Here is a 24,401-nt window from a genome sequence, read left to right as displayed (position 1 = left end):
AATTCCATTCTCAAGTGATTCTCTTGACCAATCAACGTGTCTGGCCCCACCCTTTGGTGCCTTAAGTGTTATTTTGGTACCCCTTACAAATTTGACGATGGACTGCTTGGTGGAAATGGGCCTCTAGTCAGCCTCATGTTGCAAAAATCAAGTACAGAATCTTGAATGTATTAAGAATTCACCCCCGCCCTTTCTTCCCAGTCATGTTTTCCTTATCCTCTTCAAGCATGAACAAGCGGGCTCGTTCCTCGGATCATGACGAGACTTCGCAAGGTAACTGGAGAGGTTGCACCTTTGGTCCTAATTATTCCCGTCCAGCCCGCCATCACAGTGATGAAACCACCACCACTACTCGCCATCTCTTTCTCTCTGTCGCAGTCCTCTGGTCAGGCTTGGGGTGGTTGGCAAAAGCAGTGGTTGGGGGTTGGGGTCAATGAATGTCAGACAGGCGGTGGGGAGGTGGTGGGTGTGGGGGACGGGGTCCACATCGAGGAGAAGGCGAGTTTAAATAATAAAAGGCACCTGAGGATGAGAAAGGAAGACAGAGTGAGGGTTAAAAAGTATGGTTTGGTGTTTTTTAATAAGGAAAATAGTACTGTATTTTATAAAAACATATCGTAATAATGTACATGCGTACATAAGAATTACAGTTTGTGCGTGATTAAGCCACTGCGGTGCCTACTGGTGTGAATGACCTGGCCACCAGGCGGCAGTATAATACAGTAATGCAGACAAACGAAGAAGAGTTTCACGACTGCTGTACGTGACTCAGTAACCCGCAGTTATATTAGTCGTTTGGAGTAACGTGAACCAGGGAGCATTGCCCACGACGGCAACAGATTTGCAGAAAATATTCCTCGTTCATGGCCTTATTTATGAGTTTTGTTTGATGTTGTCTATTCCAAGAATGATTCAGGGTGAATGAATTTAGTCTCGTGCCAGACTAAAAAACACTAGCTTCTGGCATTCAAAAATTATTTGTCTAATCTGAAAAAACACATACAGGTAATATCTAATTTACTTACCTCACAATGTCAGCAAAGCTTGTTTGATAGCATAAGTCAAGCGAGATATTAAACAACATGCAACATGAAACCTTTTTGTATTATTATTCTCAGTATAAGCACTAGCTAAATCAATATATATATATATATATATATATATATATATATATTCTTTTTTTCCATTGTGCCAATTTATCCAAACGGGTATTGACAGTAAAAATTCCTTTCTACTTTTGTACTTAAGTACATTCTTAAGAATCTGCACTTTTTTTTACTTTTATTGAAGTAACAGAGTTAACTCAGTACTACTTCCTTTGCCATAGGGTTTTTTACATAAGTATCTGTATTTCTACTTAAATACAGAGTGAAGTACTTTTGCCACCTTTACTCTGACATGTGTAATGCTGAGCAACAAGAAAAGTGTTTAAGAGCAGGTGAGAATGGAAAGTGGGGTCCTAGTTTGAACAATAAACCTCATACAAAAACAGGTGAAGAGCTTTGGGGATCTCTTGAGACCCCCTTTGAACCCAGCGTGGCTGGTCGAGCGAAGCCTCCGCCTGGATCTCTCTAGTTCTGCTCCGTTGATCAATAACTAAATCTGACCTCCTGTTGGACACATGGTTTCAATACGGGCCTGCCAAGGGTCATAATCGCCCCCTGTTAAAGAGCCCCTTCCTTAACACATGTCCGCACGCACACACGCACACACACACACATACTTTTGGGGCAGGGGAGGCAAGCCCCAAAAGCTACATGCGGTTCTCTCCCAGGACGGGCTAAATTAATGAGATCAAGATGTACCCACTGATGGGCCAGTCAACATGTGCTAGTGTACCCCACTAGGAGCCACCCGCTCCCCTCCCACCTGTCAAACACACTTTTTCGTAAGTGGCTCCTTTCTTTGAGTCGGGCCAACACGGGGGTCATTACATGGATAGGTGAGCCGCGCTCGAGTACGGCTCATCATCACGGGGGTCACAAAAGGACAGCGAGCGAGCCCCCAGCCCCTGAAATGCCTCAGCGTCGAGCTACGTGGCTCGTTTGATGAGCGTAATGTAAACGGAGGTAGCCTGGCCAACAACGCATGTACATGTAATTTCAGCACAGGGCGAGCCCATTTGAGACGGTCACTCATCAGAAGGGTCGGTGCAATTAACATAGTTTATGTTAGTCAGAAATCCTACACCAAATTACTCAAGCCGAGCAGGAGATAAAAGAATAGACAAGCTTACATGTATCTTAAAAAGAGACTTTATACAGTATTATTTATAGAAAAAGAATGTTGCTCATTTTATTAGCAGTTCCTTCACTACAGTATAAAATTTGTATGAACTTTCATCTACAAATATTATACTTTTGTAGTGTGTGCGAGAACGTATTATACCTTTTCTCTGTCTAACAGTTGACTGATTGTTTCTGAAATACAGTGTTCCTTGTTCCTTGCAGTTCATAGCAAACTTTTTTCCACTTACTTAATGTAATGCCCTCGCACGTGGGAAAGAAGAGTCACAGTTGCCGATGCACTTTTCAGACATATATTGTACACCGGGAGAAAAGTAAAACACAAACACGAGAACACTCACGTAGGAGCTGATGCAACCACATTTTATGCTATTTTTTTTGTTCAAACAGCTTTACACTTTGTTACAACGTATTAAAATAAAGTTTTCTAAACATATTGTAAATGTATTTGATCACAAACAAAGCATTTCCAAGCATATAATATATATAAAATACTGTCTGTATTGTAGTGTCTGTTAACTAACTAAATCTGCGACTGTGGCTCTCCCACGCGCAAGGGCATAACAGATTTCCATATAGTGGGGTTTTCTGTGATACACTAGTAGATACATTCCACGAAAAGAAATCTGCGATGTAGCAGAGTAGGTGAACCAGCCTACAGCGGGAAACACTGTGCCCTGTTTAAAGTTTAACCTACAAAAAATGTTGAAACTAAATTTGTATGAAGCAGTTGTGCACGATGTTATAAAAAAAAAAATTGCTCCTCCTTTCCCCTTTTTGGCCTCTTTCATATGCCATTAAAAGTCTTCAATAGAGGTCAAAGTAATATTAGAAGTTGGTTTATTACTCATTCTTACACTGTTTCCTGTATATAAAACTATCATTACTCTATATAAAATGTTTTTTGTTTTTTTTCGGTGTCTGGAACAGATTAATTAGATTTATGTAATTTCTTATGGGAAATATTGCTTTGGTTTTCATACACGTAGTTTTTGTCACACTTTCTTGAAGGCATGGACGGACGGACAGATGGATGGATGGATGGATGGATGGATAAAGCCTACCTTGCTCTGACTGTATTGTCCGTATTGGTACGATGGATGGTGGTCGACGGCGTAGGCTGGCGAGGTGTAGGAAGGCGGGCAGTAAGACTGAGTGCTCGGCAGGGTGGGCATGCCGGTCAGACCCGGTAAGGCCTCCAGTCGCTGGGAGCCGTGACAGCTGGCGGCCATGCCGGCGTTAGGCTCCAAGCCTCCGGTCAGAGGGGAGAGAGCGAAGTCACTCTGGGGCTGATGAGGCACTCCGCCTGGATTCAAAAGGCCCATCACCTGTGGGGGGAGACGGAAGGAAGCCAGTGGGATTAGAATAGAGAAGAAAAGACATTCAATCAACTCTACTCAGGTGGGCTCCGAAAAGTGGAGACACAGTCATTGTTCATTGTCAGACCACATTGGCTAACCTCATACATGTGGTTTCTTTTTATTCTGCTTCGCTGACAAGGAGACAACAGAGATGAAGGCTAAAACCAGAGCTACGTTTGTTATTTGTAGGCTTTTACTGTCAAACTTGTGGAGTGAGGAAACCCGAATTCTTGTTTGTTGGTCACAATTATTGAACATTTGATTCGATTTAACTTTATTGTCCTTACACATGTCACAAATACAAGGCCATGCAGTTTGCTTCCAACTAGCGGTGCATGAGCAGTAATGAAAAACCATAAACAGTATGTTGAGCATGTAAGACATGAAATGGTATATAAAAATACAATATGTCAACATGAGTGTCTATTTATCGAAATCCAAAGATATCATTCTCATCCATAAATCTAGAAAGCATATTAAGCACAGACCATTGGGCATTTATGGAAACAGATCCATGTTTGCCCTGCTGCCAAGACTTTAATCATTTTACTTCAACATAAACTGGGATGGGCCCCAGCAGCCCGCGACCCTTGTGAGGATAAGCGGTAAAGAAAATGGATGGAAGGATAAATTCATAGAAGGGGGAAAATAAGTTAACAAATGTTAAAAATGAAATGTAAAAAGTAAGAAACTATTATTTATAAAAAAAATATATATGACAAAATCTAATTGAAAGATCAGGCTTAACTTTAAAGATGAATTGTGAAGGTGTAAAGTGGAATTCAGTTAGTAAATTTAACTTATAGCAAGAGAGAGCAGGCTATGGAGAAAGATAGCGAGGGTAATAGAAACAGAGACATAAAGAGAGAGATCAAAAGAGAAATAGAGAAGGAGACAGAAGTACGGTAGATAGAAATATAGCGAGAGAAGAATTGAGTGATAGAAAGAGATGAGTAGAGAGTAATAGAGAGAGAGTGAGATAGAGAGCGATAGAAAGAGAGAGAGCAATAGAGAGAGATAGAGAAAGAGACCGATAGTGGCAGAAGAGATAGAGCGACAGAGAGAGCACTAGAGATGGAGAGAATGACAAAGCTAGAGAGACAGAGTGCTAGAGAAATACAGTATAATAGGTAGAAATGAGTATAGAGAGATAGAGCGACACAGACAGAAAGTGAGCTGGATTGAGACAGAGAGAAAGTTAACGAGAATGAGAGAGTGCATATATATATATATATATATATATAGAGAGAGAGAGAGAGAGAGAGAGAGAGAGAGAGAGAGAGAGAGAGAGAGAGAGAAAGTTAATGAGAATGAGACTGTGCGTATATATAGATAGATAGACTAGATAGATAGATAGATATATGTTAATAAACAATGATCACTTTCCAAATAACAAGCAAACCTTAACGATGAATCATGTTATTGTGGCAATCGTTCAGCAACTGTATCATAACCAAGCTGTGAAGGTGGAATGTAGAGGTAAGTTGTGTTTCAGAAAATATTACATATTCCATTGTCAAACTAGCCTAAAATGAAAAAAAAGAATCAAACACTGGCCAAAAACTAAGCAGAACATTATGAATTTAAAAAAAATTCCGTTAAGTTGTTAAGCAGTTCTAGCATAATCTAGTCAAATGTTTTAGTCAAATTATTGGAAAATACACAATTTCTGCAACTTTGAAAGTGTTCTCATATTTATGTTTATGTCTGCGCTCAGACTGTTGTGTCTGTTCAAAGACACACCCTCTTTCACAATCTCTTGATGCCCGAAAATTACCGTGTCCTTGTGAGGCCTAGAGGCCAAAAGGGTACGTGGGAACGAGGGGTAGCGGTGTGTGTGTGTGTGTGTGTGTGTGTGACCATGCATGTGCGTGTGAGACGTCGCCAGTGTGTCGAACCAATACCGCAAGTTGTGTGCGGACTCTCTTTGCAGTTTTAGCTCTGATGTCAGGGGTGTAGCGCCCGTGGTGATACATCATGAACAGCTGCGCACAGGTTTGCGTGAGAAACAAAGTCATGAAATTGTCTTTCAAAAAAAAAAAAAAAAAAAAAAAAAGCAGGGGGGGCACATCGAACATGACTTACAGAGAAAGAGTTACAGTCTATGTAATGAAAAGAAGAGGGGAAGGGCCTGCAATGGAAAGGCAGAATAAATAATGAATGACAAAGATATAAAGCAGAATACATGAGGCTTCCCATACTAGCGGGCAGCTGGCACGTGTGTTCTGATTGTACTGATATATGTTATGTAGGCTGCCAATGTTCAGACCGCACACATTGTCACCTCCACACTTGACTAATAAAGATCTGTGCAAGAAAAAAAGGCAATATTATCAAGGGGTAGGAACCCACCATATATATCACAATGTTTTGCCAATGATAACATCAGGCAACTCAAACATACCAAACTGCTTTTGTCCAATTTCAAGCTGATATGTCCAATTCCAAACATGTCTAACAGCAATTAGACTGGTTTTTTTTTTTTTTTTTTACTTGTAAGAATTTTTGCTGGCATCACATTTAATGTATGCAATGTTTCCTTGGTCAAAATTCGAAAAGTACGAAGGTATTTATTATAATATGATGCTTGTGTATCGATACTAGATAGATAGATAGATAGATAGATAGATAGATAGATAGATAGATAGATAGATAGTATAATGTAAGAGAAAACAAGTACATTGTCATATTGGTATTTTGTCACTTCCCTACTATTACTCTGTTTTTTCATTCTATTTTCAGCAACAAAAAAGGTATTTCCCCATTCAACTGAATATAATGTGGGATAGAGTAGAACGGATTTATTTCACATAAATAGAAATGGAAAAATTAATTATACTGTAAAAAAAACATAAAATTGTCATTTAATGATTTAAATGTATTATATGTATAGCAGGGAAAAAATTATGAGGCGCTAATATGCATTGTTTAAGTGCACGTTTCTTCTCAAGTGGCCATGGTACGGCTTGGAAATACTATGCGTCGGCGATCTGACTTTTCTCCGGCAGCAGTTGGCGATGGCGTGTCTGTTTTGCGGTTGTTCCGGGGATTAGGTCTCAGGGGGGTGCAAATCCCAGCCGCTCGCTTCCTTGGTGAGAACGGATCGCTTCGGTATGCACCAGATCAGCAGAGGGATGCCAGAGACCTCGTGCCTAAAGCGGAGGCCGCCATTGCTCCGATCGCAGCTCTCTAACTTCTCTGACAACTATCTCCCCCATCTAAAGTCAACCTTATCCATATCAGTCAATAGGTCCTGATATGACCATATCTGGAGTTAACTGAACATTTGAATCTTCTGATGGATATAGCGCGTCGGCGAGTACGGCTCACTTACAAAATTCCAGTTCAGATAAGGAAATAAGGGCGATTTAAAGGGTGGTGTTTGCATTTTTTTTAAATCACTTTTTGTCATACTTGTTAAAACAGTCATTATGACTTTACATCAGGCAAGTGTCGGTATCAGATTCTAGAGTTATGATAACCGTGAGCAAAAATATCATGGTATCACAGTCTTGCAATTACAGCTCTAAAACTATTTTGAGTAAGTAGCAACTTTTTTCCATTAAACGCACTCTGTAAGTACATTAGTAAACATAAACAGAAAATAAACATTAGAATTTGTCAAAATATAATCAAACTGTAGTACAACAGTAAAAGTACTTCAAATTGTGAAGTAACGTCAGTGCGGAAAGGAACTGATGTTAGCCATGCTAGTTGTCGGCCTCAGTAATGAGTCTATATTATTTATTCAGCAATTGTAAACGCTAACTCACGTAGCTGGTTGCAAACGTGAATGTGTTATCGTAATATATTTTTGTTACCTTGAATTTGTCAAAAGTGATGCCTGGCACTCTCGTAAATGTGATACCATATTGGAAAGCTGCTGTACCTAAACAATTCCCAACAAACAACACGGGGAAAATGTCGCCGTTCTCACTGACTGCTCGCAACAACAACTGGAGGGGGGGAGGCGTCGTGTCACTTTGCCTGCTATGATGACTCCAAAAAAAACATAAATTTAAAAAATGCCTACTTGACAGTAGTACATGATAAATATGATCTTTAGAAAAAAATAGCCTTCTTTGGTTCCATCTTTTACCTCTTATTTGATACACAAGAAACCACCTCGCCCAAGAAAAACAAGCAATTCGAGACAGAAGGCATGACATACGAGGTGTCAATCATTCGTCGTGCACCCGCGAGTGCACTGCAAATTAAAGGAACAAGATGGGGCCAGAGACGGTTGACTTTTACACAGATCATATTTATAATGTACTCCTGTAAATTGATAATGACTATTTTAACACATATGACAAAAAGGGATTTCTTTGAAATTGCAAACTCCCCCTTCGAAAGAAAATGAGCCATGAAAAAAAAAAAAAAAAACCGAAGCTACAAAGTTCTTAAAGTCTCCATTAACTCTCAATGTCATTGAACGTAATCACTCCTGCTCTCTTATTTATTCCAAATCAGGAAATTAATTAGTTCCTAATCTGAAATGGAGCAAACTGCGTTGCAATATGCATTCAAACAGCTGCAATGAATACACAAATTAAAAGAAATTAGCCAACAAAGTGAATAATTTGCATAAATTACACACCGCGTTACAAGGGGATAGATTACTTCATTCCCTTCAATTAAGACATTGGGCAAATGTGAGATTGCAATTCCAGACTGACATTCCTGGCACGCCGCATCCATGCAAGACCTTGTGTCTGCTAAAGGTTAACGCTGAAACCAGCCAGTAAGCCGCGCAACCTTTGGCCTTTTTTTATTGGCGTGCCAGTCACTTTGTGACCCCTGTGAGTGTATGAATTCATCCTTACGCCTGTTACAGAACAGGATAGTCTACAAGTTTTAAGGCGTAATCTGTTACATTTCCAAAGCAAACCAACAATGTGTGGCGTAAAGGTTTATCACACCTCATCTTTTACCATGAATGAATTGAAAAACTAATATTGCGGCCACAACTGCTTCTTAATTTTAATAGTGAGCCACCTATCGCGCCCTCACATTGGAGGCAATATTAAAGATACTCCTTTATGTTTAAATGCATACAAACTCATATGTTCAGGTTAGTAACAAACCTGCCTGAGGTGCTTCTTGTTTATATCTGCACCTGACAGAACACTGAGATTCTCTCTCATGGGAATTAGTACCCAGCATGCATTGCATCTGGGGCCGACCACCCTTTGTGGAGGCTAAAAGCTCGTTTTCCGCCTGTTAGACCATCTTCTGGCCCTGTAGGGGGCCACTGATGGAGCCTGATGACTGTGTAATCGGCCATAATTGTCTTTTCAGTTTTGATTTGTGTCATCACGCCACATCCATACTTATCCACACTCATATCTGTCGCCTTCCTGCAAAGACTGACATTTACCGCATTGCAGATTCATCAACTAATCTAGATGAACACAAATGAAAAGCTACCTTTTTTTTCCCCATACCAATAAGGATCTCATCAATGTCAAGGCGGTAACATGTCAAACGGTCGCGCGGACCAACCTGAGGGGAAAGGCTGTTGCCGATGGCGGCGGGGTTGACGGTGTTGGCGTGTCCGGTCGGGGACACGAAGCTGTCAGAGTATCCTGAGAAGCCGTGACGTCCGGAGGACAGGCAGTACCCCGAACCGCCGTCCTGAGCGCTGGACGACGAGCTGAGCCCGCTCTGGTGCACAGAGGTGGGCGGCAGAGGCTGCGGTCGATGGACCGTGCTGGGCTGCTCAGTGGCTGTTCAAAATAAAAGGAACTCCACTTAGAATCACATTCAGATTAAGTTTAAGGAGGGCAGGTTATGGAAAATGTACCAACATCAACGTAACACCCCAAAATCATGTTGAAACGCTAATACACACACACAAAAATCACTAATAACGCTGTCATTGGCCTTCACATCAGAGTTTGAGTTCGTGCCAACCCCTCCGACAAGACATAAAGCCTTTTTTTTTCCAAATATAAGGATGAGCTGACTCACCAGTTACCTTCAGGGCTGACCAGTTCTTCTGCACTGAAGCATTACAGCGATCCATTTTTAACAAAACAGACTTACTTGAATCTATCTAACATAAATAGTTTCACTTGTTATTGTCTAAAAAAAAAAAAAAAAAAAAAAACACCCAGACTTTCAGTCTTGAGGCAAAATAATGCAGCACGGCTCCCACGGAGAGGGAAGAGGTAGAGTTCGACATTTTGAGAGAGTTAAAAGATTTGTTCATAAGCTATTTTCAACACTTCACATTGGTTAATAATGCGTCAATATAACAGACAACCTGGAGACAGACCCATAGTATCGATTTGTGAAAAAATATGAAATTTACCCGATACGACAGTTAATATACTGTACACTCACACATCACAACATTAAGTACACGTGTGCAATTGAATGAGATCCAACAGGAGTAGTGTCAGAAATATTGTCTTTGCAAAGGCAATTTAATGATTTAACAATATGTTTATGACTGAATTTGTGACTGTAGTTTGCAGCATTAAATCTCACTGAGAGGTTTCCCTGATACAGTATTTTGGTTACCTTATTCAGCTACTTGAGGGGGCCCAAATATTAGAAACAGGTTAAATACAGCCACATCTGCTCTTTGTAAGGGGGATACATGTAGTACTGTACAAATCTGCTCAAATGCTTGCTTTTATGTTTCTGTCTGTCGTTGTTTTTCTTGGCTTGCTTCACTTTCTGGATGAGATAGATTTTAGTTTTTAAAAAGATGCTCTGTTTTATTCTTGTTTTGTAGTAGTAGTTTTTTAGCTTCAGAGAGTGCAGGGATAGGTCATCAAACTCACACGCACAGACATAAAACTGGATATTGCATTTTTCTGGGTTTTTAACAGCTTTGACATTAACCATAGACTGTATAAACATGCAGACATAACATTATTGCTGAGGTTATGTTTTAATTGTGGGCAGGTTTCCATCCATTTTCCATACCGCTTATCCTCACTAGGGTCGCGGGCGTGCTGGAACCTATCCCAGCTATCTTCAGGGGAGAGGCGGGGTACACCACGAACTGGTCGCCAGCCAATCGCAGGGCACATATAGACAAACAACCATTCACACTCACATTCACACCTACAGGCAATTTAGAGTCTCCAATTAATCTACAATGCATGTCTTGGGGACGTGGGAGGAAACCTGTGTACCCGTAGAAAACCCACTCAGGCACAGGGAGAATATGCAAACTCCACACAGGCGAGGCCGGATTTGAACCCTGGTCCTCAGAACTGTGAGGCAGATGTACTAACCAGTCGGTCACCGTGCCGCCGAGGGCAGGTTTATGGAAAAAGAATAATAATACTTAACTGTTTTTCATGAAAGTCTAGAGAAGTGTGGCATACAGAGAAAGGTGCCAATCAAATAAAATGTTCTTACTTTTGTTAACATACTGAAAATCGGGAAACGAGGGCATTTCCCCCTTCCTTTTTTTCTTTGTGTAAATAATGCAAGACCCATAATGATAAAAATACAGGTTAGGTATGAATCGAGTTGAGCTCGTTATCTTTGTAAATGAATGTTTTTAGTATGTATCGCTCTTATTTTGAATATGATATGCAGGTGTACCTAATAAAATGAGTGTCTCAATCGAGGCCCACCTTGAGCTATGGAAGTTGCGGGGTAAGGACTCTCGGGCAGCTGATAGGGCTGCAGGCCCGACATGGCCGACGGAGGGAAACCGCCTGGGATGAGGTGGTTGAAAGCCATCAGCTGATTGGCTCCCGCTTGCTTCCTCCACCGGGCTCGTCTGTTGCTGAACCACACCTGAGAATAGCAAAAACATTGTTCAGTATGCATTCGTCAGTGATACCCAACCAGGATGCCATGGGAAAATGTATTAATTTATTAATTACAAATATGTTTTTGCTGATCTATCTATGCCAGCGACGGATCGCGACAGGCAGAACAATTAAATGCTCTTTCCATTCGATGGCAGAAAATACAATAAACCTGTGTATCCACCTGTTGTCATTTATACTGTACAACAGAAGAAGTCATGGCTTCCTGTAAGTATATCAACTTTTTGTTCAATTAAACAGGCCCAAATGTCAGACTGAATAAGTCAATTGTGTGTAAATTAAGACTAGGCCGTCATAATATAAGTTTTCTGAATTTTTGTGACAGTTTTGTTTGCTGATATGCCGTGACATTTTTCTGATGTAAAATGTGTGCCTTGGCTCAATAAAGGTTATGAAACACGAATTTATCTGATGACCTCACTAAAGAAAAGTTGACTTTTCTAGTCCTTTGTGTTATTAAAAAAAAAAAAAAAAAAGTCTCTCTGTGTCATTACAGGGAGTTGAACTGATAGAGAGCTTAACATGTGGCGTGTGCAGTGAAACCACAGACATCTTTGTGTAGTGCTGCGAGTCACCAGGTTCAAATAAAGCCAGAGGGCTGTTCCAGTTGTTAAAGCCTATATCAGCACACCATCTGAAGTAGCCGTGATGTATTTTGGGGATCTTTACATTGGCGCTGACAAAAATAGGAAGCTGTCTTCACATACAGTGGGCGCAGTGTATGTCTGTCTATACGTCTGGGGTGAGGGTTTAGCGCAGGGTCGACAGCTTGAAGATTTAACACGTCTAGTGGCTGTATGGAATGCATGGCAACGTCCCAAGGCCATTTAATACCCGCATGATGCATGACAGACCCACTCATCGCCTGACAGTCAAGATTCGATTTTTTGGGGGGTGAGATCGGAGAGTGCCAACCTGAACGCGAGCCTCGGTGAGTTTTGCCCTCTGAGCTAGTTCCTCGCGTGTGTAGATGTCGGGATAGTGCGTGCGCTCGAAGGCCCGCTCCAGCTCCTCCAGCTGCTCCGCCGTGAAGGTGGTCCGACTGCGCCGCTGCTTCCTCTTGAGGGGCAGGCCTGGCTCGGAGTCTACGTCGGAGCCTTCGTCCGAGTGACTGGCTGGAAAACAAATAAAGTGTTACTCAGGAGTCCTACAGAGGTGCACTAAGCCGTGATACAAAAGCCAGATCAGAGACAAAAGGTTTCAGTGAATGCAGCACATGGTACAGAGCCACTTTAAATTGTCTTCTCCTGCTTCTTTTAAACCCCTCGGTGGTTCCTGAAGCGATCAAAAGCCAGAGAGTGCTTGAACACGGATTAAAGAGGACTAGATCTCTCCGGGGTTTCCATTCCCGGGGACACTGTGTCTCTCTCGGTCTTAGCCATGCTGTGCGCTATGCCGATAGGGTCCCAGAGTTAAGGGTGCTCGGCCCTTTGCAGGTGCTTCTTAATCTGTTTGTTCAGTTGAGAGCCGGAGAGAGAGAGCGGGCGACTGAGGGACGGCTTTTGGGGTCTAATTCAGCAGAAGACTTGAATCAATGAAGGCCTTAAAGTAGAGGACGGGGACTATTGGCGTGTTTGGGGGGTGGGGGGTTGGGGGGTTACCCGTCTATTAAATAATGATTAGGCTCCACAAACTAGCGTGACAGCCCACTATTGTCCCCAATTACACGTATGCAGTCCCTCTTCTCTTTCTCAGTCACAAACATGCATCTGCTACGTCTCAGCCTATGCAGGCTTTCGCTCAAAGAACATTGTCTGGCACAATGTGTCCGACACAGATGGACTCCATAGAGAAAGAATCCACTCCCAAATACACTCCAGAGGGACCTCTTCAAGACCATGAGGAGGGTTCATTGCACCTTTTCGACATTGCAAAACAAGAAGTGAAGAAGGTTATCCCAAGCGCCGGGACACAGGCTTGTCTGTTTCCTCCTCCAGATTCACTCCTCACTTTAGTTCTGCCCTCCAGATTTAAAGCTTTAATTAAAAAGTGCCAAGTCAGACACAGACGGAGGAAAGGGGGGGCTTGCAGGGATCTCCCCTTGCCTCTGGAGCCAAGCAGCAATGTTTGCGCCGGTTGCTAGTGTGCGTCTGACCAGGCATTACACACGGATTTTGGCCCTGGGAAGTCTGCGGTGCGCCGAATTGCCAGCACATAAGAAGATTCTGATGCTGAGAGGAGGTCTTCATTACATTTGTACAAAAACACGCTGGCATGAGGCAATTGGCTGAATGCTCAAAAACTCCTGGACTATGAGGTTGTGGTTTGCTGATGTGGCCTGCAGGAAAATATCACTTGATACTCTTCAAACATTAGCATTGCTTTGGTGGGGATTTGCAACATTCCTTAATTAGTACCAAACAAAAAAAGCCAGAAGTATGGATGGCGCAGAATGGATTCCTGAAGGAGGGAAGGGGACCGCCTAAAGTTCCCCATTGGCACAGTAAGTCATGTTAACTGCAGGGTGGGGGTGCATCTTGCCTACTTTGCCCCCCTTTTATTTCTCTCCCCCACCCCCTGTTCCTTGTTTTTATTATTAGAAACTAGAGAAAACACTCCGTCACAGACTCTCCCCTAATGGCGGATGACAGTGTTGCTTTTGTCATCCTCTGCTTTGCGTTCTCTTTGGCACTCTTCCTCTCTCACTCTCTTTTTTTTTTTTTGTGGAAGTGATGTGGCCAAGCCTTTGTATCTTCGCAGGGAAAAGCCTATGGCAGGCCCCTATTGGACCGATTACCACGCTCCATCTGTAGGAGCCATCAGGGACGCCCGGGTCCGCATTCAGGGGCCTGTCACCTGCCCAGCAGGGGAGTGAGTGGGAGGAGGGGGGCTGCAGTGGGGGAATGAAGGGTGGAAGGGAGGGTTGAGCCACAAAGGGGTCCAAAAAGGGCCACTGGGGGATGCAGAGGGGCACAGCAGGGGAGCACCCCTTCATCCCCTCCCTTGACTGCCTGAGGGGCATTGGCTTTTCTGGGGGGTGAAGCAAACGGTGGGGGTCGACATGGAGAGGAGGTTGGTGGCACCTGAAGATGCCGGGTGCGTGGGCGCCAAGCTCTCCCCGCTGCGTCGCCACCTTCCGAACGAGGCCGCTTCGGATCGCACCAATGGCGAGGCACACAGTCGCAAATTTGTTCCCACACATTCCCCATAACAAGCAGCAGAAGAGGATACTAAACACACAAAAGGAGGCTTCACCCTCCTTACTTAAACACCCAAATCAAATTTTACGCTGGAGCTAAAGCTCTGGGGAGCTGAAAATACTTCATGGCCGCTCACAGTTTGGCTGTGGCTCCGACAAGAAACTTAATAGAAAGATAGATTATGACTGCGGGGGCGGATATTGGGGCTACTGCAGAATTATCTGTAAAACAGACATTTATAAGATACGGATTAATCAGCTCATAACAAGCATGCAACAACTGGATAGATAGTGCAGACTTTGGGTAGTGTTTTCCAATGGGGTGAATTTAACAGGTTAGCACTATTGTAGGTTGTTGGGGGATCGATGTAACCCTGAGAAAATAGTGGATTGTGCTACTGAGGCACCATTGAAGCTTCGACACTGATCAGGCTCGGGAGATTAGCTCTTGAGGGTTAATTAGGATAATGTCAGGAACATCCAGAACCTTTAACTGCACCTGTAGCAGTGATAAAACCATCCGAAAAACACGAAGAAAACCTGAATGGAACCCAGTGAAGAGTAAGTTTTGGACCATCACCAAAATGTATACCCTCAATAATGTTTACCCTGCTCTTTTCTAAGCCCTGTTGTCAGCAAGATGTGTATGCAGTATTCACTGGCCCTAGCAAAAGTGAAGTGAAAAGAATCTTGAATCTGTACTTTTATATATCCTCACTCCCCCCAAAAATTACATTTTGTAGTGTAAGGAAGGAACCCTATGCTAATCAAGTGACAGGACAAGCTCTTCAAGAATAATGACAGATACAATTTAGAAAAAAAAAGTTTAAATACATCCTGATGGCTGTTCTAAGAAGTGTCTGCCTATTTCTTCTTAGGCAAGGTCATATCTACATACAGTGGCTACGGAAAGTATTCATCCATCCATCCATGCATTTTCTACCGCTTATCCGAGGTCGGGTCATGGGGGCCGTAGCTTTAGCAGGGACGCCGAGACTTCCCTCTCCCCAGCCACTGCATCCAGCTCTTCCGGGGGGATCCCGAGGCGTACCCAGGCCAGCCGAAGGACGAAGTCTCTCCAGCGTGTCCTGGGTCGTCCCCGGTGTCTCCTCCCGGTGGGACGTGCCCGGAACACCTCACCAGGGAGGCGTCCGGGAGGCATCCGAATCAGATGCCCCAGCCACCTCATCTGGCTCCTCTCGATGTGGAGGAGCAGCGGCTCTACGCTGAGATCCTCCCGGATGGCCGAGCTTCTCACCCTATCTCTAAGGGAGAGCCCGGACACCATGCGGAGGAAACTCATTTCGGCCGCTTGTATCCGGGATCTCGTTCTTTCGGTCATGACCCACAGCTCGTGACCATAGGTGAGGGTAGGAACGTAGATCGACCGGTAAATCAAGAGCTTCGCCTTTCGGCTTAGCTCCTTCTTTACCACAACGGATCGATACAAAGTCTGCATCACTGCAGACGCTGCACCGATCCGCCTGTCGATCTCCCGTTCCAGTCTTCCCTCACTCGTGAACAAGACCCCAAGATACTTGAACTCCTCACTTGGGGCAGGATCTCATCCCCGACCTTCAGAGGGCACGCCACCCTTTTCCGACTGAGGACAATGGTCTCAGATTTGGAAGTGCTGACTCTCATCCCATCCAGCTGCGAACTGCTCCAGTGAGAGATGGAGGTCACGGCTTGATGAAGCCAACAGAACCACATCCACATCCACCACATCCACCCAACCAGACCCCCTCTATGCCTCGGCTGCGCCTTGAAATTCTGTCCATCAAAGTTATAAACAGAATCGGTGACAAAGGGCAGCCTTGGCGGAGTCCAACCCTCACCGGAAACGAGTCCGACTTACTGCCGGATATCCGGACCAAACTCTGACTCCGGTCGTACAGGTCGAACAGCCCGTATCAGGGGGTTCGGTACCCCATACTCCCAAAGCACACCCGAGGGACACGGTTGAACGCCTTCTCCAAGTCCACAAAACACATGTAGACTGGTTGGGCGAACTCCCATGCACCCTCGAGGACTCTGCCGAGGGTGTAGAGCTGGTCCACTGTTCCACGGCCAGGACGAAAACCACACTGCTGCTCCTGAATCTGAGGTTCGACTTCCCAACAGACCCTCCTCTCCAGCACCCCTGAATAGACCTTACCAGGGAGACGAAGGAGTGTGATCCCCCTGTAGTTGGAACACACCCTCCGGTCCCCCTTCTTAAAAAGGGGGACCACCACCCCAGTCAGCCAATCCAGAGGCACTGTCCCTGATGTCCACACGATGTTGCAGAGGTGTGTCAACCAGGACAGCCCCACAACATACCAGAGCCTTTAGGAACTCTGGGCGAATCTCATCCACCCCCGGGGACTTGCCACCGAGGAGCTTTTTAACCACCTCGGCGACCTCAACCCCAGAGAGAAACCAGACTCTGCTCCCTCATGGGAAGGCGTGTCGGTGGAATTGAGGAGGTCTTCGAAGTATTCTCCCCACTGGCTCACAACGTCCCGAGTCGAGGTCAGCAGCGCTCCAATCCCCACTATACACAGTGTTGATGGTGCACTGCTTCCCCCTCCTGAGACGCCGGATGGTAGACCAGAATTTCCTCGAAGCCGTCCAGAAGTCGGAAAGTATTCAGACCCCCTTAAATGTTCCACTCTTTTTTTATATTGCAGCCATTTGCGAAAATCATTTAAGTTAATTTTTTTCCACATTAATACACACAGCACCCCATATTGACAGAAAAAATAATAATTGTTGAAATTTTTGCAGATGTATTCCATCCATCCATTTTCTGAGCCGCTTCTCCTCACTAAGGTCGCGGGCGTGCTGGAGCCTATCCCAGCTGTCATCGGGCAGGAGGCGGAGTACACCCTGAACTGGTTGCCGGCCAATCGCAGGGCACATAGAAACAAACAACCATTCGCACTCACAGTCATGCCTACGGGCAATTTAGAGTCTCCAATTAATGCATGTTTTTGGGATGTGGGAGGAAACCGGAGTGCCCGGAGAAAACCCACGCAGGCACGCGGAGAACATGCAAACTCCACACAGGCGGGGCCGGGGATTGAACCCGGGTCCTCAGCACTGCGAGGCTGACGCTATAACCAGTCGTCCACCGTGCCGCCTGCAGGTGTATTAAAAAACAAAAACTGAAATATCACACAGCCATAAGTATTCAGACCCTTTGCTCAGTATTTCGAAGAATCACCCTTTTGAGCTAATACAGCCATGAGTCTTTTTGGGAATGATGCAAGATGTTTTTCTCACCTGGATTTGGGGATCATCTGCCATTCCTCCTTGCAGATCCATTTCAGGATTATGGACGCCACTGTGCTCTTAGGAACCTTAAGTGCAGCAGAAGTTTTTTTGTATCCTTGGCCAGATCTGTGCCTTGCCAAAATTCTGTCTCTGAGCTCTTCAGGCAGTTCCGTTGACCTCATGATTCTCATTTCCTCTGACATGCAGTTTGAGCTGTCAGGTCTTATATAGACAGGGGTGTGGCTTTCCTAATCAAGTCCAATCAGTATAATCAAACACAGCTGGACTCCAAGGTGTAGAACCATTTTAAGGATGATCAGAAGAAATGCACAGCACCTGAGTTAAATATATGAGTGTCACAGCAAAGGGTCTAAATACTTATGGCTGTGTGATATTTCAGTTTTTCTTTTTTAATAAAGAAGCAAAGATTTCAACAATTTTTTTTCTGTCACTATGCCACATTAATGAGGAAAAAAATGAACTTAAATAATTTTAACAAATGGCTGAAATATAACAAAGAGTGAAAAATTTTAGGGGGTCTGAAAACTTTCCACCGCACGGTGGGGACTGGTTAGAGCGTCTGCCTCACAGTTCTGAGGACCGGGGTTCAATCCCCGGCCCGCCTGTGTGGAGTTTGCATGTTCTCCCCGTGCCTGCGTGGGTTTTCCGGTTTCCTCCCTCATCCCAAAAACATGCATGAATTGGGGACTCTAAATTGCCCATAGGTGTGAATGTGAGTGCGAATGGTTATTTGTTTATATGTGCCCTGCGATTGGCCGGCAACCAGTTCAGGGTGTACCTCGCCTCCTGCCCGATGACAGCTGGGATAGGCTTCAGCACGCCCACGACCCTTGTGAGGAGAAGTGGCTCAGAAAATGGATGGATGGATGAAAACTTTCCGTACCCACTGTATATGAACAGGCAGTTATCATCTGCCTTATGCAACTGGTTCCCCCCAACCAGAGATCTTGCTTTGTCTCACAGCAAAGGTATAACACCATATCAGACAGAGAGAAAGGAACATGGGCTACTTTTCCGTATTCCGTATTGCTGTTACATTTAGCAAAAATATACAGCACAGTATTTCCTGATCAAGGATTATAATGAGTATAATATATTAAATGTAAAAATTTAAGTATTCCTGACTCTGCTGCTACATATATAATCAAAGCAAGCATCCAGTATGAATCATGTGTAGAGAGGAATTATTATGTAAGCTGGACAGTGAGAGTCACGTGAAAAGTGATTGTGATCGAAAGGAAAAAAGAAGTGCAGCATATGGGCCACTTTACAGCCTTGTCTTGGAAGGGGCTGGCTTGCCCTTCCTCCAAAGTGTTGTTAATACAGAAGGTAATTGAGCCTGTGACATGTGTTGGCAATGCAAAACAAAGGGCAGAAGAGACAAATGAACTAGTTATTTGCCCAGGGAAGTAGATCTGGCCCTTTTCAGAGCGCGGCTCATAGTGCGTGTCGGCACCCTGAATAAAATATTGGCAGGCCCACATAGACCCGGAGCAAGCAGATGCATGGGAGGAAAAGAATAGTTAACTGACAGCTTATAGGCTCAGCTGGGGTTAACAGTTAAGGGGGGGTAAAAAATGGGAGTGAGTGGGCTGCTCACTTGACTTGCTAAAGAGTCCCATACAGGAACCTGCAGCTGCCTGCATGGGAAAGCAGGGGGGAAATGATGGTGGTGATGATGAGGATGAGAAGGAGGAGGAGGAGGAGGATGGATGTAAAATGATGGAGTGAATAAGCCCAAAGACGGTTGGGCACGTTACAAAGAGCTAGCGGGTGATGCGACTTTGAAAGCTGTATCTCTGTCTAATATCGCTGACAAACAAAGTCCGCCAATGGCACCGCATGAGCATTATGCGCGCCCGGCGTGCAGCGCTTATTATTTAGTTCCACTTGTGGTCCAGTTAGGTGACACTTTCACGGTGGTACTTCCACCCTCGGGGCAGGGACAAAGCAAGCAGCAGAGAGCCCATGCGGGATGTAGCAACAGGCTGCATGTTCCATTCAAATGGCCACTAACTAGCCTGCTTGTGTTTGCGTGAGACAGACGGCCAGAAATAAGCACAACAAAGCCTACAAAGTAGCGACACAAATGAGACTTTGAGGGGACGTTTACATGACAAACTAGTAAGAGCGTTTTTGAACCATTTTATTTACAGACGACAATCTTGTCAAAACAAACACTGACATATGTATGACTGGCCGCTTGTTGGCGAGGTCACTGTTGAGAATACTATGCACATGCAAACCAATTACAGTAAACCCCCGTTTATCGCGGGGCGTACGATTCAGACCCACTCGTGATAGATGAAAATCCACAATATAGAGAGACCATATACATTTTGTTGTAGTTTTAGCCCACCCATAAGATTTAAACATTTCAACTTATTAAAACACACTTTTTAAAGTTATTCCATAGGACCTGCTCTCACTCTGTCGAGGTCAAGAAATGGAAGACTATTGTATAAAACCACTTTGAGGGAACGAAAAGATTGTCTGTCCCGCTGTTGTCTAAATAAACTACAGTATATCTATAAAATTATCTCTAAAATAGACATTGGCAAGACGCCACCTCTCCGTTCCAGCAGTTTTATCAACCGCTTCGTTCGCAGAGTAGGGACTACTGTTGACTGGAAAACTCACATTTTTCCTTCATTTAAAAAGTTAGTGAGTTAGTGATACTCTACATGTTTGCCAGACCTCTTTTTAGCTTGTTATGAACCTTCTCCATGTGCTACGATGTAACGTATTTTGTAAATATGTAACTATATTATGTAAATATGTAACTATCACAATGCACAGTGTGTTGTATATGTATTTGCTCTGCACTGCACTGCAAATGAGAATCTGTTCTCAAGCAAAATAAGAGCAAAGCGTGCTTGCTTCAAGCTGTTTTTTGTCGCTCACAGTTGAAGTTTACTGAAAAACTGACACATAAAACGAGAGAAAATGAAACTTTGTACTTTTAACACAAAAATATTTACCCAAATCATATGACTTCATCTAATGAAAGTCTGCTAGTTTAATGCTAACATATAATGTGAAATGCCATAGAACGGCAAATATAAATTAGCATTGATGTTCGGGTAATTATGAATCTTCAAATAACTGCTACTTTAACACATTAAAAAAAAAACAATTATACTCAAAAGCATATAATCTTTCTGCTCTATGGAAACTATGACTTGAGATTAATTGGGCACCTTTTCTGCCTGTTCTTCTTGCTCTTAATTACATACTGCATCTCTTCCTGTAGACCTCAGTGCTGCCCGGGTTGTTGTGGCACATCATGGTACGAAGCGTAAGGTGTGGAGCTCTAATTTCAGACTCACTTGTACAGTACACTGTAAAATATGCGACATAGGTTCGCCGTACTTGTATTCTTATTCTTATCTGAATTGTCTTTTGATAAGTCACTGCCAATACTTTTGACTGACAGCTGTAGACCGAACAGTTGTGCATGTACTGTACTCCAGTTTTCATTGATGACATGTTCAAATAAAATCAGTGCAACTTTCCCTTTGAGACCCATTTTTGTTAGTTTTCAGTCACTAAAACATGTTTGAACCAAAACCATGCTCGTTTTACCTGATTTTTGTGAAAAAAGCACCATGTAAACGGCCTCCGACGAGGGACACGAGCAGGGCGGCCAATAGTCTTCCTTTCCCTAAACATTATTGTAACCTCCTCCATGGGGCCTGATAGTTTTAACAGTCAAGTGACCCTCAGTTAGCCCCTGACCTTTCCACAGCTCTTCCGCACTTTTGCTGCAAAGATCACCTCGCTGCTGACCTTCCAAGTCCACTTCACAGAAACAGAACCAACCTTCACATTCCTCCACTTTTCCCTCACGGTCCCTTTTATCTTTATCCTTTTATCACATCCCAAAATTATGATATCAATTAAGGAAGCACATTTTAAGAGAAATATCATTGTACTACTCTGTGTTTGGTCACTTATAATAAGACCTCGGAGTTTCATTATTCTGCTACATTTTCACGATGACTGAGTGTTTCTGATGAGGCCACCAAAGGCACTTAATAGTCATACTGACCCTAAAATGATGGTTATACAAGTATTTGTATAACCATCAATGGAGAGACTCTGCATAAAATCTCTGTAATTCCAAAGTTTTAAATGCCATATTTTTGTAAAACCTATTAAATTAAAGCTCCAATTCTACACATGCATTGAGGTGGAATATAAAGGCAAACGATGTAAAACTTGATCATTGTCCGAATACTTCTAACTGTATGAGCCTGCGAACTTTCAGCATCTCTGTTTGTTCTGACGTATTCTTGAAAAGATGACTCTAAGGACTGAATCAAAAAGGCATAACTCAAAACAGGGGCTCAGTGCTGCTGGCATGTCCATAATGTGCAATGTGCGCAACGATAAAAAGGGTAAAAAAGGGGGGGGGGGGGGGGGGGGGGGGAGAACGGAGGCTAAACAAAGTTAAGTGATTGACAACGCTGTCTAGCTTTAGTCAATTAACTATCCCATTGTGCTCCTCTTTGCAGAGTCTCCTCGGCCCCCGACCCCCTTTTCTCTCTTCCCACTCCTTTATCCTCCCCATCACAGAGTTTTGCTTGGCTAATACTTCCAAGGGAATAGAGAGCTCCTTTTCTGCTGGGGCTCCTCTCCTTGACCTTCCATTGCTCACGGCTTCTCTTTCAGCCACTTCACGGTGTCTCTGGGGTTAGTGGGGAGAATGCGGAGGAGAGTACATCAGTGCTTAGGGGGCCGGCACAGGGCAGGACCCCGGCCCATTACTTCAAAGTTGGCCTGAATTCATTAATTGTCCTTTGAATTAATATTGGGAGGATCACAATGCTGGTGCCAACAGAGAAAGAGGCTTTAATGAAGCATAGAGTCGCATTCAGTTGCAGATCAGCTCGAGTGGATTTGCTTTTTCTCTTTTTGGGGGGAATGGAGAGAGTCTTGAGAATCACGCCAATGAAAGTGTTAAGTGTGTTTAGATGGGAGAAGAGAGACAGTGGGAAGGCCTTCCATCAATCCGTATACATACAGTACCGTGCAAAAGTCCGAGTTACTACTTTTGGAATGACGATCAGGAATTATTTTCTGAGTATGAGAATACTGTACACACAAAAACATGATCCTAAAGTGTGATCCCATGTTACTACATTTAGGTAAGATTCTTTTACAAGAGAGTGGCCAAACAAGTTAGCAAGTGTGAGCAATATTACAAAAAAAAAAAAGATTTTTTAAATCTGTTGTTTTTAACATTTAAATAATTTTATTCAAAAATGCAATCTTCTTGGAATTCTCTTTTAAACCATTCTAAAGGATAATGGAAATGACGAGCATAATTTATTGTCGTGGTTCTCAAACTTTTTACACTAAGTACCATCTAAAAAAATACTTAGCTTTTCAAGTAATATCCACATTACTGTGAAAATACAGTAGCGTAGTAGGCCCTAGTGTTCATTTTTTAAAAATCAGACAGGTTTAATTCCTGATTGAACAAATCTTTTGAAGCACTTTAAAGGATTATATTATTGAACAGCATAATTTAGGGTCGTGGTTTTCAAACTTTTAAGAAAGTACCAGCCCCCAAAAAACTTTGATTTTCAAGAATCACACTCGTTACTAATGTTAAAACACAGTTGCGTGAAAGGCCTAAGTGGTCATAAAAAATCAGACAGCTGTTTAATTCTTAAACAGTATGTTGCATCTTACTGTAAGCCACTGCAATATTAGTCACAGTATGCAGTTGAACATTAACACTGTGCTTGAATATAGGAAAATTAAAAAATATAATTCGATAATAATTCAAAAAAAGTTTAAAAGTTTTGCGTCTAAGCTCAATAAAACCTAAATTAATCTTTTAAAAAAATAGAGTTCTTCAATATTAAATGCAAATATATTGAACGTAAAAGTTGAATACAATTGAACTGTACTGAGGCAGTGGAGTCCCGCGTACCCACTAGTGCATTGACAATCACTGCTCGAGGCCATTATAATCAACTGTAAATGTAGAATAGTGCGTAGGTCTTTATTGAGCGATATGAACAGTTTTGGATATGTTACATTTTGTCTAAAATAGTTTTGAAAATAAAACAAGTCTATTCAAAAAAATACATCACAATCTGTCTCACACGTCGTAGTCTCACACATTGTACAGACATTTGCCCCTTTCTTGCATAATTTCCTGACAGGAGATCCCCAGCCAATAAATACAACGTGTTTGAAATCCAGATTTGGCCAGGGTTTGAATAATGTGGGGCTTAACTATGCAGTATTTGTATAAAAGGCAGCGAGAGCCTTTCCTCGCACTGTAAATGACAAAAATAACATTTAAAAAACAAAAACAGAACACACAACGACAGAAACTTGCTACTCGATGGGATTTGTCCTATTATTTACTGTTTTACTATGTCAACATGGAAAATTCTGTGAAGGTCAGAAAAACAGCAAAGCTAGTGGTGGCCCAAGACTTTTGCACAGTCCCTGCACAATATTTGGAATTCGGCTCGTTATTTCCCATCAGCCCATTTGGCGAAACCGCCATTATAAGCCCTATAAACACAGTGATTGAGGCCCACATATATAT

At 43.1% G+C, this 24,401-nt stretch overlaps 1 protein-coding gene across 2 annotated transcripts in view; it reads right to left on the bottom strand.

Moving 5' to 3' along the window:
- Nucleotides 1-504: 504 nt before the first annotated feature.
- Nucleotides 505-24,401, bottom strand: part of pax3a (paired box 3a) — a 29,170-nt gene continuing 5,273 nt past the window's right edge. Inside the window, exons 5-9 of one of the 2 annotated variants that reach the window (XM_061693664.1) lie at nucleotides 12,325-12,524; nucleotides 11,209-11,374; nucleotides 9,113-9,336; nucleotides 3,311-3,574; nucleotides 505-522 (exon numbers count right to left, since the gene is read on the bottom strand). In XM_061693664.1, coding sequence (XP_061549648.1) covers nucleotides 505-522; nucleotides 3,311-3,574; nucleotides 9,113-9,336; nucleotides 11,209-11,374; nucleotides 12,325-12,524 — 872 coding nt within the window. The remainder of the gene's footprint in view (nucleotides 523-3,310; nucleotides 3,575-9,112; nucleotides 9,337-11,208; nucleotides 11,375-12,324; nucleotides 12,525-24,401) is intronic. The other variant, XM_061693665.1, reaches the window with a different exon arrangement.

Source organism: Phycodurus eques, chromosome 13 (assembly GCF_024500275.1).
Source record: "Phycodurus eques isolate BA_2022a chromosome 13, UOR_Pequ_1.1, whole genome shotgun sequence".
Lineage (NCBI taxonomy): Eukaryota > Metazoa > Chordata > Actinopteri > Syngnathiformes > Syngnathidae > Phycodurus > Phycodurus eques.
This window is presented reverse-complemented; position numbering and strand designations above follow the sequence as displayed.